This window comes from Oryzias latipes, chromosome 1 (assembly GCF_002234675.1).
Source record: "Oryzias latipes chromosome 1, ASM223467v1".
NCBI lineage: Eukaryota > Metazoa > Chordata > Actinopteri > Beloniformes > Adrianichthyidae > Oryzias > Oryzias latipes.
The window spans coordinates 7738714-7751489 of NC_019859.2; the positions used below are offsets into that span (position 1 = coordinate 7738714).

At 41.0% G+C, this 12776-nt stretch overlaps 1 protein-coding gene across 4 annotated transcripts in view; it reads right to left on the minus strand.

The window, feature by feature from the left end:
• Window positions 1–1323: 1323 nt before the first annotated feature.
• Window positions 1324–12776, minus strand: part of LOC101166531 (SH3 and PX domain-containing protein 2A) — a 93906-nt gene continuing 82453 nt past the window's right edge. For all 4 annotated transcript variants that reach the window (XM_004065662.4, XM_020712191.2, XM_020712136.2 and 1 more), the window contains 5 exons: window positions 11114–11231; window positions 9458–9864; window positions 9157–9206; window positions 8747–8866; window positions 1324–7658 (listed from right to left, as the gene is read on the minus strand). In XM_004065662.4, coding sequence (XP_004065710.2) covers window positions 5646–7658; window positions 8747–8866; window positions 9157–9206; window positions 9458–9864; window positions 11114–11231 — 2708 coding nt within the window. In that variant the 3' untranslated portion in view covers window positions 1324–5645. The remainder of the gene's footprint in view (window positions 7659–8746; window positions 8867–9156; window positions 9207–9457; window positions 9865–11113; window positions 11232–12776) is intronic.

Sequence of the window (12776 nt, forward strand, 5' to 3'; positions counted from 1 at the left end):
TAGTGTGATTTGCACTTCAGGGCCACCGTTTTTTAGGTTTTAGTTGTTTTTTTAGAATTTAATTTAGACTTCCAACATAAATTTGGTAATTGTGACACACTAGACTAAAATAGAAGGCAGGTTAGAGCAGTGGATTTGAAATGGAATCAAATGTTTTGTTTTCTTTGTTAGATTTGAAGCATTGAGAGCCCCTTCCTCTTTATTTGATGTTTATCCATAAAGAAGTTGGATGTTTCTGACCAACACAAACACACACGTCGCCATAGTGCAGTGCTTCTCAATTATTTTTTGCCAGGCCCCCCCTAGGAAAAGAAAATGTTTCGCGCCCCCCCCTGACCCCCCCCCCCCCCCCATAACCCCCCCCCACACACACACACACAGACACACTCGCGCGGTGACAATACATCAGGTCAGTATCTATAAAATTTGTATACCTAAAATTGTATCTTTTAACACTAACAAAAGAAAAAAGCAAAATAAATCCACTTTCAACAAATATTAACTTTATTTAGCCACAGAAACCCTGTTCTAGTCTAAAACAGAAAAGAAGCTGAAAGTACCTGAAATAAAAAAAATCTGTCATTCCTTATTTAAACTAGAAACATTTTGACCAACTGAACCATTTGATGCTGAAAAAAATAATTCAATCAATAAATAATATTAAATCTAAATTGATCTGAAACATTAACACAGCAGCACCAATATATTTAACGTTTTTAGTCTGAAGAAATAGGTAAAAACGTGCTGATTTTTTTTTTCTAAATGACGGATTGTTTATTTCTGATCTCATAAAAGTGCAGCTGTTTTCCTGCATTACCTGCTGTCTTTATGTCTGTCTGACACCAACTAAACCACAGGCAGACAAAGAAAACATGGATGGAAAATAAAGACACGTCATCAAAATGTCTACAATAGTTCATAAAGAATGACATTGTTAGCATGAGCTTAGGAATCTAAGGGCAGCGGTGATCTTGGGCAACAGGCAGCGGTAGCAGTGGTCCGCGTGCCCCGATTCCCCTGGCAGACAGGGCCCACACCACCCCTCCCCTTTCGTTCTCACTCGCGCAGCCGCGGACAGACAGAACAGACAATAGGAACCGAATAGTGGACCAGATTATTTTCCAAGCACTGAGCCGCTGTCACCGCTGCCCCCACGTTAAATTTGCGCACCGGACAAACCTGTGCCTAAAACCGCCACCACCGCGCGCCCCCCCTGGCATCGCTTCGTGCCCCCCCCTGGGGGCGCGCCCCACTATTTGAGAAGCACTGCCATAGTGAGACCACAAAAAGACAAATGTGTCAGAAATGAAGGCGGAGTCAGGATGAAACAGCAGAGATAACATTTAATACCATCTGTCCTCTGGGCACTGCGAGATACAATGTAAACACGTACAAGATACAAAAGAGGGAGCAGGACTGGTCAGATGAAATGGCATCAAACCGCCCTGTTCTCAGAGGGAATGCACGCGTGCAGAATGAGAAGTCCAGACTCTGAGAGAGGTTCGATGGTGCGTTGGTGACATTGCATATGAGTCATCACTGAGGATGAAGAAGCCTTCTCACGGCACAGAAGGTTGAAGGATTAGCACCTCATTTGGTCCGCCTGAAGGTCTGTGGGTGTTCCTATTTGCTGCTGTGGTTGATCTGCTGGTAACAAGCTCGTTTCCTGTCACAATTCAGAGGTCTGGAGGACTTCTGCCTCCTTGTGTTGTCTTTTGGCAAAGTGTACTCCATGAAGATAATGAAAAAAGTCCATAAATGCAATGTTTGGACTGGAGAAACGGCTTCAGTCATCGATGGTGGAGCTCAAACCTTCTGTGTTAAAGAATCAAACCTTTTCATAGCTTTACTCTCCCTCCTCACGTCAACCCCACTCTAACATTCATCATTTTATAAAAGCCAGCATCTAGACCTGTTCTTTCATCAAATTTCTCATCACAAATACTATAAATTACCCAAACCCTAAAAACCTGCTGTAAAACCATCAAACGTTCCTTTCCAGCTCCGAAACATTCATCTGTCTTTTGGATAAACACCCAAAAAGTAAGGCAGAAAAAAAGAACACATTTCTTTCAAAATAAAGATAATCCCTTCAACATTCAGAGGATCTGAAGAAGAAAAAGAAACAATCCGATTTGGTTTTTCACACAAAACTGCAGATTGACTTAATATTGTTGCCCACATGCTTTGGCACTCAGTTTTAATGATGAACTGAAAACGCTGATCTGCTCTTATTCATCAGCTGCTCTCCTGGAATCATCAGGGAAAGAATTAGAGTAAACTTGAGTTTTCAACTGCAGGAAATCGCTTTTATACATGTGATTCAGACAAACACATGTTTTATTTTTACCAGTTTTGGATCAAACTAGGATGTCTAGTTGTAGTTTGGTGCAGTTTTTGGTTGTTTTGTGTGGTTGAACATTTGTTTTCCATATCAATGAGGAAACTGCACCACCTACACCACCAACAGCATCTTCAACTTCAGTTGTTTGAAATTTTTATTTATTTTTTTAAATCTTCCGACTTTGTAAACTCTTTACTGAAAAGAAGTTGGTGGATTTTCTTTTGGAAGACATTTAGACTTCCTCCAATTAGAACAAAGCTCTCTCCTTAGTGTCCCCTCCATGCCAGCCTGTCTTCCCTCGTTCATGACACCCGCATGTCCCTTTTTTTCCTTTATTTCGACTGCCTATAACTCAGCTTTAGCAAAAAGTTAATAGGAACCCTCCCTAACGATCATGTTATGTTTGGATCAATCAAAAACTGAACATGAATCCCTTTAAAACTGCGGTTGCTATAGATGAGATGCGGTTTGCTGCTGTTCATGCTTAAGAGGCTCTAAGCAATTCTGCTCTAAAACGTCCGTCAAACACACCTGTAACTGTATCTACTTTTGGGCTTTGGGCCCTGTTGATCTGTAAATCATGTGAAATCTAGTTTTTGATGTTGGTCAATCACCCCTTTGGCTTGACTAAGTCTGAATTTTGATCAGGTTATTGGAAACCGTGACGAACATAAAATCATTGCAGGACTTTTCAGACCCTTAGCTTTGATTTTATAGGCAAAATGTGAAAGTTTGCACCAATCCTGACACCTTCCCAATCCTTGTCTTTAAAACTACAGAGAATCTTCCTGGTGATTCTATGCAAATGAACATGAATGGACATCCAACAGATAAGGAATACAATTCTAAAAGCAAAACAAAGATATGGGGCCAAAAGCAACATTTTAGACCTTTTTAAATGCATCACAATAATGGCATTAAACTTTTTCTAGTTGAACTTGAAGCAGCCCTGGCCTGTATGCGACTCTTCAACCTGATGGATTGAAACAAAACAGCCTGAAGAACTCGTTTCACAGGTTGCTTTCTGAACTTCGCTGTTGATGTCATGGTGTCTCGAAATGCCAACGCAGCCAAAGCGAGTGACTGTCGACAGCGAGGCAAATGTCAATACAGACCAAAACCAGAAGCCTTTCCATTTCTATTCAGGCACAAACGTGACACCTCAAAACGAGGCTGCCAAGCCCCCCCTCCCTCTACGAGACAAACGCATATGGATATGTCGTGACGTTTTTATGAATTACTGCTGCTGTACACAAAGAGCAACAACAGTCCCACTTTTCTTATCAGTAAATCTGCTTTCTTTGCTTTTGTCTATTGCACATGTCCTCAAGGTTACATTTCAAAATTTGATCAAAACAAACAAGCAACAACAAAGAACATGGCAACGTAAATCAAAGCCTAGTAAAAAAGTAACACAACTACACAAATAATTCTTTATCGGTTGTATAGCATACAAGAGTGACTCAGCACATTTACATAATGCCTTCGTCGTGGCAGCAAGCTTGGGTTGTACCATTTTCAGCTTCATTTTAAAAAATGAATTTCATGTTTAAAAGTTTTAAGAAGCAAACTTTTCATAATAAATATGCTTAAATCCGGCATTATGTAAAGAACAATAACGACGAAGGAAGTGATTTGGTAAAATTGCAAGAAAAAACATAGAAATTATACTAAGATGAAAACATAAATTAGCTACCAAATTTCTTTAATCTGCACCAAGACTTGATGTTTTTTTTTCTTTTCATGAGACTCACTGCTGAGTTGATATATAAACCTACTGTAGTACCTGTCTTTGTCCACAAGAGGATGCCAAGTCTTCCTAAGAAAAACTTATCAGACTTTCAAATGTTACCGTATTTACTATTATTTAGATTTGCAAGATTGATTAATAATTATAAACAACTCTTTAATAAATAAAAAGCTAATTTGTTACTGCATCTTTGCATTAATGCACCAAAATGTGGGTTTTAAAGTGCACTAAATCACAAATTTGAACCACTTCTTTCTTCATTATTGCCATTGTGTGATCACAGACCAACAAAGAAGCAAACAAAAGACATACATGGTTTTATCACAGCTGAAGAGCTTTGCTCTTGCAGGTTATTCGATCAATGCTGTCCAGCAGAATCATCATGAGAGTTTTTTAGGAAATAGATTTCAGTGTGTTTGAACATCAATCATTTCAGGAATTGAAAAATCATTGAATTTTTACCTTAATGGAAAAAATTAATCCCACATAACGGAAGTTGGACTGAAACATTTATCTTGCTTTTTTTCGTTACTTGCACTGTAATTTTCTTTGGTTTATTCAAATTTCTGGAAGAATGTGGTCAAGATGCTGTTCATTGTAAGACTTCATTTTCTGACATTTTCAAACCTTTTTTCCAATATTTCATCTCAGCAGAAGCTTTCCACTAAAAAGAAATATGATGATAAAATTAAAACACAAACTCTTTGTAAACTTCAGTAGTTTTTAGGTCATGAAAGGCTTTTAGTTTCAAGCTGCATGCCTGAGTTATGATCATTTCAAACTTTTTTTTTAAGTTTGCCTGTTTGTAATACGTCCTCTCCCTCATAGCAATAATAAAAATTATAGGAAGGAATTAAACTTTTTTTAACTCACTGCTGCTTGAAAATTGATGTCACAAGAAAGCAGAAATTATTCTCTAACGAAAACTCAACTCAACACAACACACTAAAACAAGAACATGGAAAAATTGTATCTTTAAACAGAGAAATCTGCCGTTGACCCTAAAGTGTCACTTTAGTCTTCAGAACAGTCGGAATCCAAAGTGGACTCATCGATTGGTTCCAGTAAAACGTGGTGGTGTTCAAAGGACTATGGCACTCTTAAAAGATTTGGTTGACTCAGTTTTGCCATCCTCTATTCAAACCTCTGTTCAGGTGATCAAATCCAAAAGGCACTTATCAGCCGTCAAAATCGCTGTCGGCAGAAGAAGCCATTACCCAGCTCCACTTCTGTGTTATGAGATGCAAACTTCTTTAAGAGGTTATCGCTGCCACCTCAGACACTTCTCAAAAAATGTCTCTGGTGACCAAATCCCCCTCTCTATTTCCTAGGCAACATATTTAAAATGTTTACACTTTTGTATTCAATTTAGTAAACCATCACCAAAAGTGTTGTTTTTTTTAATCAGTTTAGAACTTAGTCTAACATGAATGTACAAGTTCAATAACATATTGCTTTAGAGGGGTTCGACATTCTTGGGGAGCGATGTCAAACAGGCATCATGGGTGTGGGATTTGGGAAAGATGGGGAAAAGGTTCTGTGGGGTTGGTTCTATTTCTTGCGCTCTAGATAGTTAGAAGGAACCCAGCCCTTGCGTGGATGCAGGCTATCCTGCACCTGGCAGTACCACCACCCATTAGGATTTCTCTCAAGAACCTCCAGACAGGTGCCCTCAGTGAAGCCCATTGTCTCCTCATCACCGCGGTAGTCAGCAATGGAGACATACACATCCTTGCCAAGGTTATTGTGGATCAGCTGGCTCCTCTCAATGGGCTTGGGCCTAACTGTGGACACAGGGATGCCATTTCGTTGGTTGACTCTGCTTAGGGCATCTTGGACATTGTTTGTGCTGAAGTTGCTTCCCGAAGACCCCAGAGTTGAACGTTCTGAGGGTCTTGTCTGACTTTCAACAACGACATGAGGCCGCACGGTGCTGAAGGAGGCATTTCGACGTACGCCAAGTGTGGCAGAACCAGAGCCATAATAATCACTCCTACCAAGGGATTCGTTTCTCCTCAAAGACCCTGTCATGTAATGCGTGTCTTTTGCAGGCTGTGTGGTAGTCACAAATACAGACTGAGGTCTAACCGCAACCTGGCGAACCCCATTCCTCATCCGTACACCTCCATTAATGATGGCTGATGGTTTAGAGAAGCCTCCGGGAGGTTTAGAGGGAATTGGTGGAGAGTTTCTCCTCGAACATTGATTCTGCTGAGTCAAACTCTGAATGTTGATATTGTTCAAGGCCTGAACATGCTGCTCATTCTTCTCCAGGCTGTTGGACTTGCCACCAATCTTCCCATGTTCATCTGAGTCTAATACACCAGAGTCACCCACAGGCCTCACAGGTTCCAGGTAGTATGAAGGAGCCCAGCCCTCCTCTGACCCCCAGCGGATGTACCACCAACCACTTTCCTGTTTCTCCAGAACTTCAACCTCCACCCCAGCAGGAAAGCTAATTTCAGAGTCTTGAACCTTTTTATAGACATCTAAAGAACGGTAGAGGGTGGGACCTTCCACATCTGAATCCCCACAACTCCCTTTGGAATAAACTGAGGACAGATCAGAGGTACTTCGAGAAGTCATGGAGTCTGTTGAAGAAACCACGGAAGCAGTTTCAGAGTCATCCCCACGAGAAGGTTTAAGGCTCCGACGATACTGACTGGAAGGCCTCAACTGCCGCCTTAAAGAGGCAATATCCATCCTTTCAGGGCTTTGGGGCTCTGACTTGGTCAGGAGGGGTTTTGGTCTGACAGAAGGCTTGGGCCTGGTAGAGGGGCTCTGACCAATTCTCTGCTCCACATCTCTGCTAAAGACTGGACTTTTCTTGGGGTCTCTACCCAGTTCATCCGATGAGGAGGGAGGACTGCTGTCTTGGGATCTGAGGCTGATATTGACTTGTCTGCCCAGGGTCTGACTTTTCTGATTCATCTCTGGTGTCATTGTTTTTATGGGTCTACCAGCTAAAGTAGAAGACCCTGAAGGTTTTCGTGGGACTGTGGAAGAATGATAGCTTCTCGGAGAGTTGGGCTCACTGGAACCTTTAACTTTAGTTCTGCTGCTGCTTTGCTTAAAGCCATCATTCTCATAAATGCACTCTCCCTTAGCAACATCTTCCACTGACCTAAAGGAAGTTCTCCTGTGAGAGAAAACGGGGGAAGCTTTGCAGACCGGGAGCGAGGCTTTGCTTGACGGTAGGGAGTGATGGTATTTATCTCCAATAACATGGCTCGCTTTTGTTTCTTGGGAACGCTCTTTCTTCTGGAAGTCTGCGTCCAACTCGCCTTCACATCCGACTGCTGGCACATCATATTCAGGTTCCTCATAGACAGGCTTGCTGGCTAGGTCTTTGGCGTTGGAGACAGTATTGGGAGGAAGAGGAGCTTCGTCAGGCTCCTGTTTTTTAATAGGTGGATCTGGGGGTGGGACTTTGGGTCGGGTAAGTGTGCTGGTCCGACGGCTGAGATTGGGCTTCTTGCGTTTGTCGATGTATGAACAAGGAGCCCAGCCTTCCATCTCTCCAATCTGTACATACCACCAACCACCAGGGTTCTTCTCTATAACCTATAAAACAAAGATATGAGATGTTTAAATCTACATTTTTATAAACAGAGATGGATGTTGGATGGTAAATGATACATTGAGCAGATTCCCCTTTAACAACCATGTCTTGATGTTTAAAAAAAATGTTAATTTTACTTACAAATTTAACTAAACATAATGGATAAAAAAAAGTTTTTTTTTTCCAAAATGGTTCTAAAAAGACTCAAGTTTTTTTGTTTTGTTTTGTAACACAATTAGCAGTTTCAGTCAGCTTTTCGCCTACAAAAACAAACATTCAAAGTTTTGAAAAGATAGATTTTCATATTGTGCATAAAAAAGGAAAGCATTTTGGTGATCACCGCTAGCTCTGCTAGTTTTTGACCAATTGGATGGACTACTTAACGTTGTTGACCAATTGAATGGAAATCTTTAATGTTAGATGCCTGCCTCCTACTTGGGTCACTTGGATTGTAATTTCTGTTCACTTTTATTTAAATTAAAATGTTGCAGTGAAATGGAAAAGATTTATTAGTTGTTTTACTTTTGCTGTTTCCTGTATCGCAAATCATACATTGCAATATTGATAATTAATTTTGCACATCACAGGTTTTCTTCATATTGTGCAGCCCTATATGAAATATACATTTCAGTAAGGCCAATTTTTTTTTTCTCAAACCTCAGATTCTTGTAATGTAAAACTGTAACTTGTAATGTAAAGCTGATCAGATCACTGCGGTAAACAGATCTGGTCTCTGAAATCTTTATTTCTCTTTTGTACTGAAATACTCTTATTTTTAGCCAGTTTAAATTGAGTGGTCAGATGTCTATTCATGTACTGCTGCCTGTCTATATTAAAATCACACATTTACCTTTTTTTTTTGCTTTTATTTCTTGCATAGCTGTGACCTCCATCCTTTTTAAGAATGTCTGAGCAAAATTAATAGTACAAAAATCAAAGTGCTACATGATTAAATTAAGTCTAACATTTCAACATGAATTTCTAGACTACAGGTTGTATCGACCCTCAGCTTCCTGTCAATGTGAGAATGGACATACATATTCAATCAGGTCTGACTCATCCCTGCATGAACACAGAGCTGTACTCTTACATCAGCCTTTTGTCCTCCACGGAAACTGATGCCATCAGAGATGGACGACTGGAAATCTGCTATGGTGTAATACTCTGCTTCAACAGCAGGGGGTTCTGGCGGCTTGGGTAGCTGAAAACCCTGAATTGAAAGATTCAATCATAAAAAAATCAGTGATAAATATATAAGAACAAAGCATACATGCATGTATATATGTCCTTTTTACATGCAGATAATCATAAATTTGTAAGTACAAATAATATTCATCATATTAATCATTTCAGCACATTTGGATGTTTCCATGCAACTGTTAACAATAACAGATTTTTTTCTAAACTATTTTTTTTACACCAATTTCAGGAATATTGAGCCTAAATTGTTGGTAAATGTTTTGAAAATATATTAGCATCCTGCCTCCTGTAGGCTCTTACCAAGTTGGTATCTCTTCTTGGAGGAGGTTTTTGCCTTAAGTTTGGTGACCCTAAACCAGGAAAACAGTTGTTTAGTCAACATACCCATTGTAAATTATTTCTATTTTTTCTTTCTTTTCTTCTTTGCAAAATACAACAAGCAGCATTTCTCAACACCGTTAGGCTGATAAAATTTATGTTAATTAATTTCACAGCAGTATTAGATTCTGCCTGAAGCCTCAGCTTCAACTGAGCATCAAACCCTGAATACGTTACTCCTTTACTCACTTCAGTTGAAGGTTAAATGAACTTGAGCGCTCACCGATTTCCACGCGGTGCGGTGCTACTCTTGCAACAGCCGGGGAGCCTGGTTCACCTCTGCTTTTACTTTCATTCAGGGCAGCACTCGCTGCTGCTATTATTCCAGGACAGGGACTGTTGGTGTCGCGTCCCGCACTTAGCCTCCGGCCTGTCTCTGCGTTTATTTCGGCACTGAAGGGCATGGGTAGGCTGATCTCGCTCTTGCAAATGTGGCGCTCTGGTGTGGCACCCCCATCGCTATCTGTCTGGATGTCTTTCTCACTGACTGACTTTTTCTGCAGCAGGTTGCTTATCTCCATGATGTTTCCAATGATCTCCACAGGGCCCGTTAAAGTTTTCTTACGGGAGAAATCTTCTTTAACTTTCTTCAGATATGAAGCCGGGGCCCAGCCTTCTTTTCCTTGGTGCCTGTGGATTTAAAAACAAGGTGCTAAAGGGTCAGAGGAAAAAACTTCCAAAAAGGCAATAGAAGGGATTTTTTCCCCCAAGAATTTATTTTCACACCTCTCTGTATTTTAGTTGACACTCTAGTCAGTTTTTAATTACCTTTCCTGACAGTTTTAATAATAATGATTTAATAATAATAATAATTGATACTTTATTTATCCCACAATAGGGAAATTCTTCTCCGCATTTGACCCATCCCCTGGGGGAGCCTTGAGCTGCAGCCAAACCGCGCTCAGGAGGCAGTAGCATTAAGGGTCTTGCCCAAGGGCCCTCACTGAATGATGTTAATTACTCACTATTGATATGGTTTTGATTTGATTTGATTTATTTGTCATGCACTAATGTGCCCAGCCCACACGGGATTATATAACCCAGTACCATTGTTAATTCCTCTCCAGGAGTCGAACCCTGGATGCCTCTCACCTTACCAACCAAGCTACCCAGCCGCATTTTTTCCCTTCTGTGAATTTCTTCTTTAGTTTTAATGTGAGTCCTTGTCTCATCAGTCCTTAAGCTGAATCCTGAGTGTTTAGTTTTCTCACAGTTTTAGTTTTAGGCAAGTTAATTGAACCTAATTCAAATTCCAGTGCTGCATTGAAATTACCCTCACATAACATTTGAGTTTAAACATGAAGTTAGTTCCTGCAAATAAACAGAAACCTTCACTGTCATTTCAGTTTTGCATAATAAAACAGGCAATCCCAGACAATTTAGTGTTAACAGAGAAACACAGAGATGACACGTTTTTTAAGATCATTTTACATTTTTTTTTGTTTCATTCCGTCCAACCAACGGTGAAGTCCCCATCATCATCAGGAATTTTTTCACTGTCTGACAAAATGCACACAAGTGACAAGACACATCAATGAGTTCAGCAGCCTCACAGACTATTGTAGTCTCACACAAACAATCTCAGCATGTATGTGCTGAGATAATGTGCAACATTACATTGCAACCACCCCACAGTGTGATAGTAATCAGCCATGCACGTACCCCCCCCCCCCCCCCCATTGAAATGCATAGATGTAAACGAATCTGGAAAACACACAAAAGCAGGATTAACAACCCAGAATCCAAACAAGACACCTATATATGTTAACAGTTTCTTTCTGATAAGATCTGCAGGAAAGTGCTTCCTTACTGCCACTCACTGATTACAATCACTTAGCTGGAATGGTTTGGTTTGTTGATTAAAAACTCAGCAACTCACCTGATGTACCACCACCCCTCCAGGTTCTTCTGTATGACCTCCACGATGACTCCTTTTTCAAAGCTGACCTCATCTTTTCCTTGACTGCTATAAGGCTGCATGGTCATATACTTCTCCTCTGAAAGGGGAAAAAAGAAAGAGACAAAGTAATGAAAGTAAACTTAAAAATATTGAGATATTATGGGAATTAAAAAGGGTAAAAATGATATTTTGGCAACTCAACAGAAAGATACACACAAAGTAAAATTCTACTTTTAGTTTCAAGATTAACCTGAACTTGCTTAGTTAAATACAAAAAGTTTGATGGTTGTTGGTTCTAGTTCCAGAACAAGAATTAAACCTGGTGTGGCAGATGCTTAGCGGTGTTTGCTCCTTTCCCCTTTACAAGTCCCTTGACCTGAATTGCTTCAGTTAATCAGTGGTACTACTAGCAATCTCTGTTTGATGTGAATTTAGGTGACAAAGATAAATAGGCACATGGATTAATACATGAGCAACACACAGATGGGCATTGGAGGAACCAAACACCAACTCCTGGTTGACAGAACAGTCGCTCAAGACTGCAGGTCACGACACACCAACCTGTGCACAGCCTGGATTGATTACAAGAAAGCCTATGACTCACACATGGATAACTGAATGCTTGGAGCTGTATAACATCAACAGGACTCTAAGAGACTTCATAGGAAATTCGATGAAGCTGTGGAAAACCACCCTTGAAGCCAATGGCAAGCCACTCGCACAAGTGTCCATCAAATGTGGTATACACCAAGGTGATGCTTTATCCCCACTGCTGTTCTGCATAGGTCTGACCCCCCTCAGTCAAATAATCAACAAGAGTGGCTATGGAAACCGACTTAGAAATGGGGCCAACATCCGTCACTTCCTCTACATGGATGAAATTAAGCTATATGCTAAGAGCGAGCGTGACATTGACTCACTGATCCACACCACCAGGATCTACAGTACTGACATTGGGATGTCATTCGGGCTCGATAAATGCAACCGGATGGTGACAAAGAGAGACAAGGTAGTCCACACAGGAGGGGTCTCACTCCCAGAAGGAACAATGGCAGACATTGAGGACAGTTACAAGTACCTTGGAATTATGCAGGCAAATGGCAACCTGGAGCAGGCAACAAGGAAAGCTGCAAGTCCTGAGAAGCCAGCTCAATGGCAAGAACAAGACTCGGGCAATAAACAGCTACGCACTGCTAGTTATCAGATACCCTGCAGGAATAATAAGATGGCCAAAGGAAGAGATACAGACCACGGATGTTAAAACACGAAACCTCCTCACCATGCATGGAGGGTTCCATCCCAAATCCAGCACCCTGAGACTGTATGCTAGCTAGGAAGGAAGCCGAGGGCTAGTGAGCGTGGAAGCCACTATCCAGGATGAAACATCCAAGATGCATGAGTACAGCTCAAGGCCCCAACTGACAGTGTGCTCAGTGAATGTCTCAGGCAATGGAGAGCAGAGGAAACAGTGCTGGAGGACAGATCTTCATGGGAGGACAAACCCCTGCATGGGATGTACCACCGTACCATAAATAAAGTGGCTGATATCAATAAGTCCTACCAATGGCTAGAAAGGGCTACAGGACAGCACTGAAGCACTCATCCTGGCAGCTCGGGAACAAGCCCTGAGCACCAGAGCGAT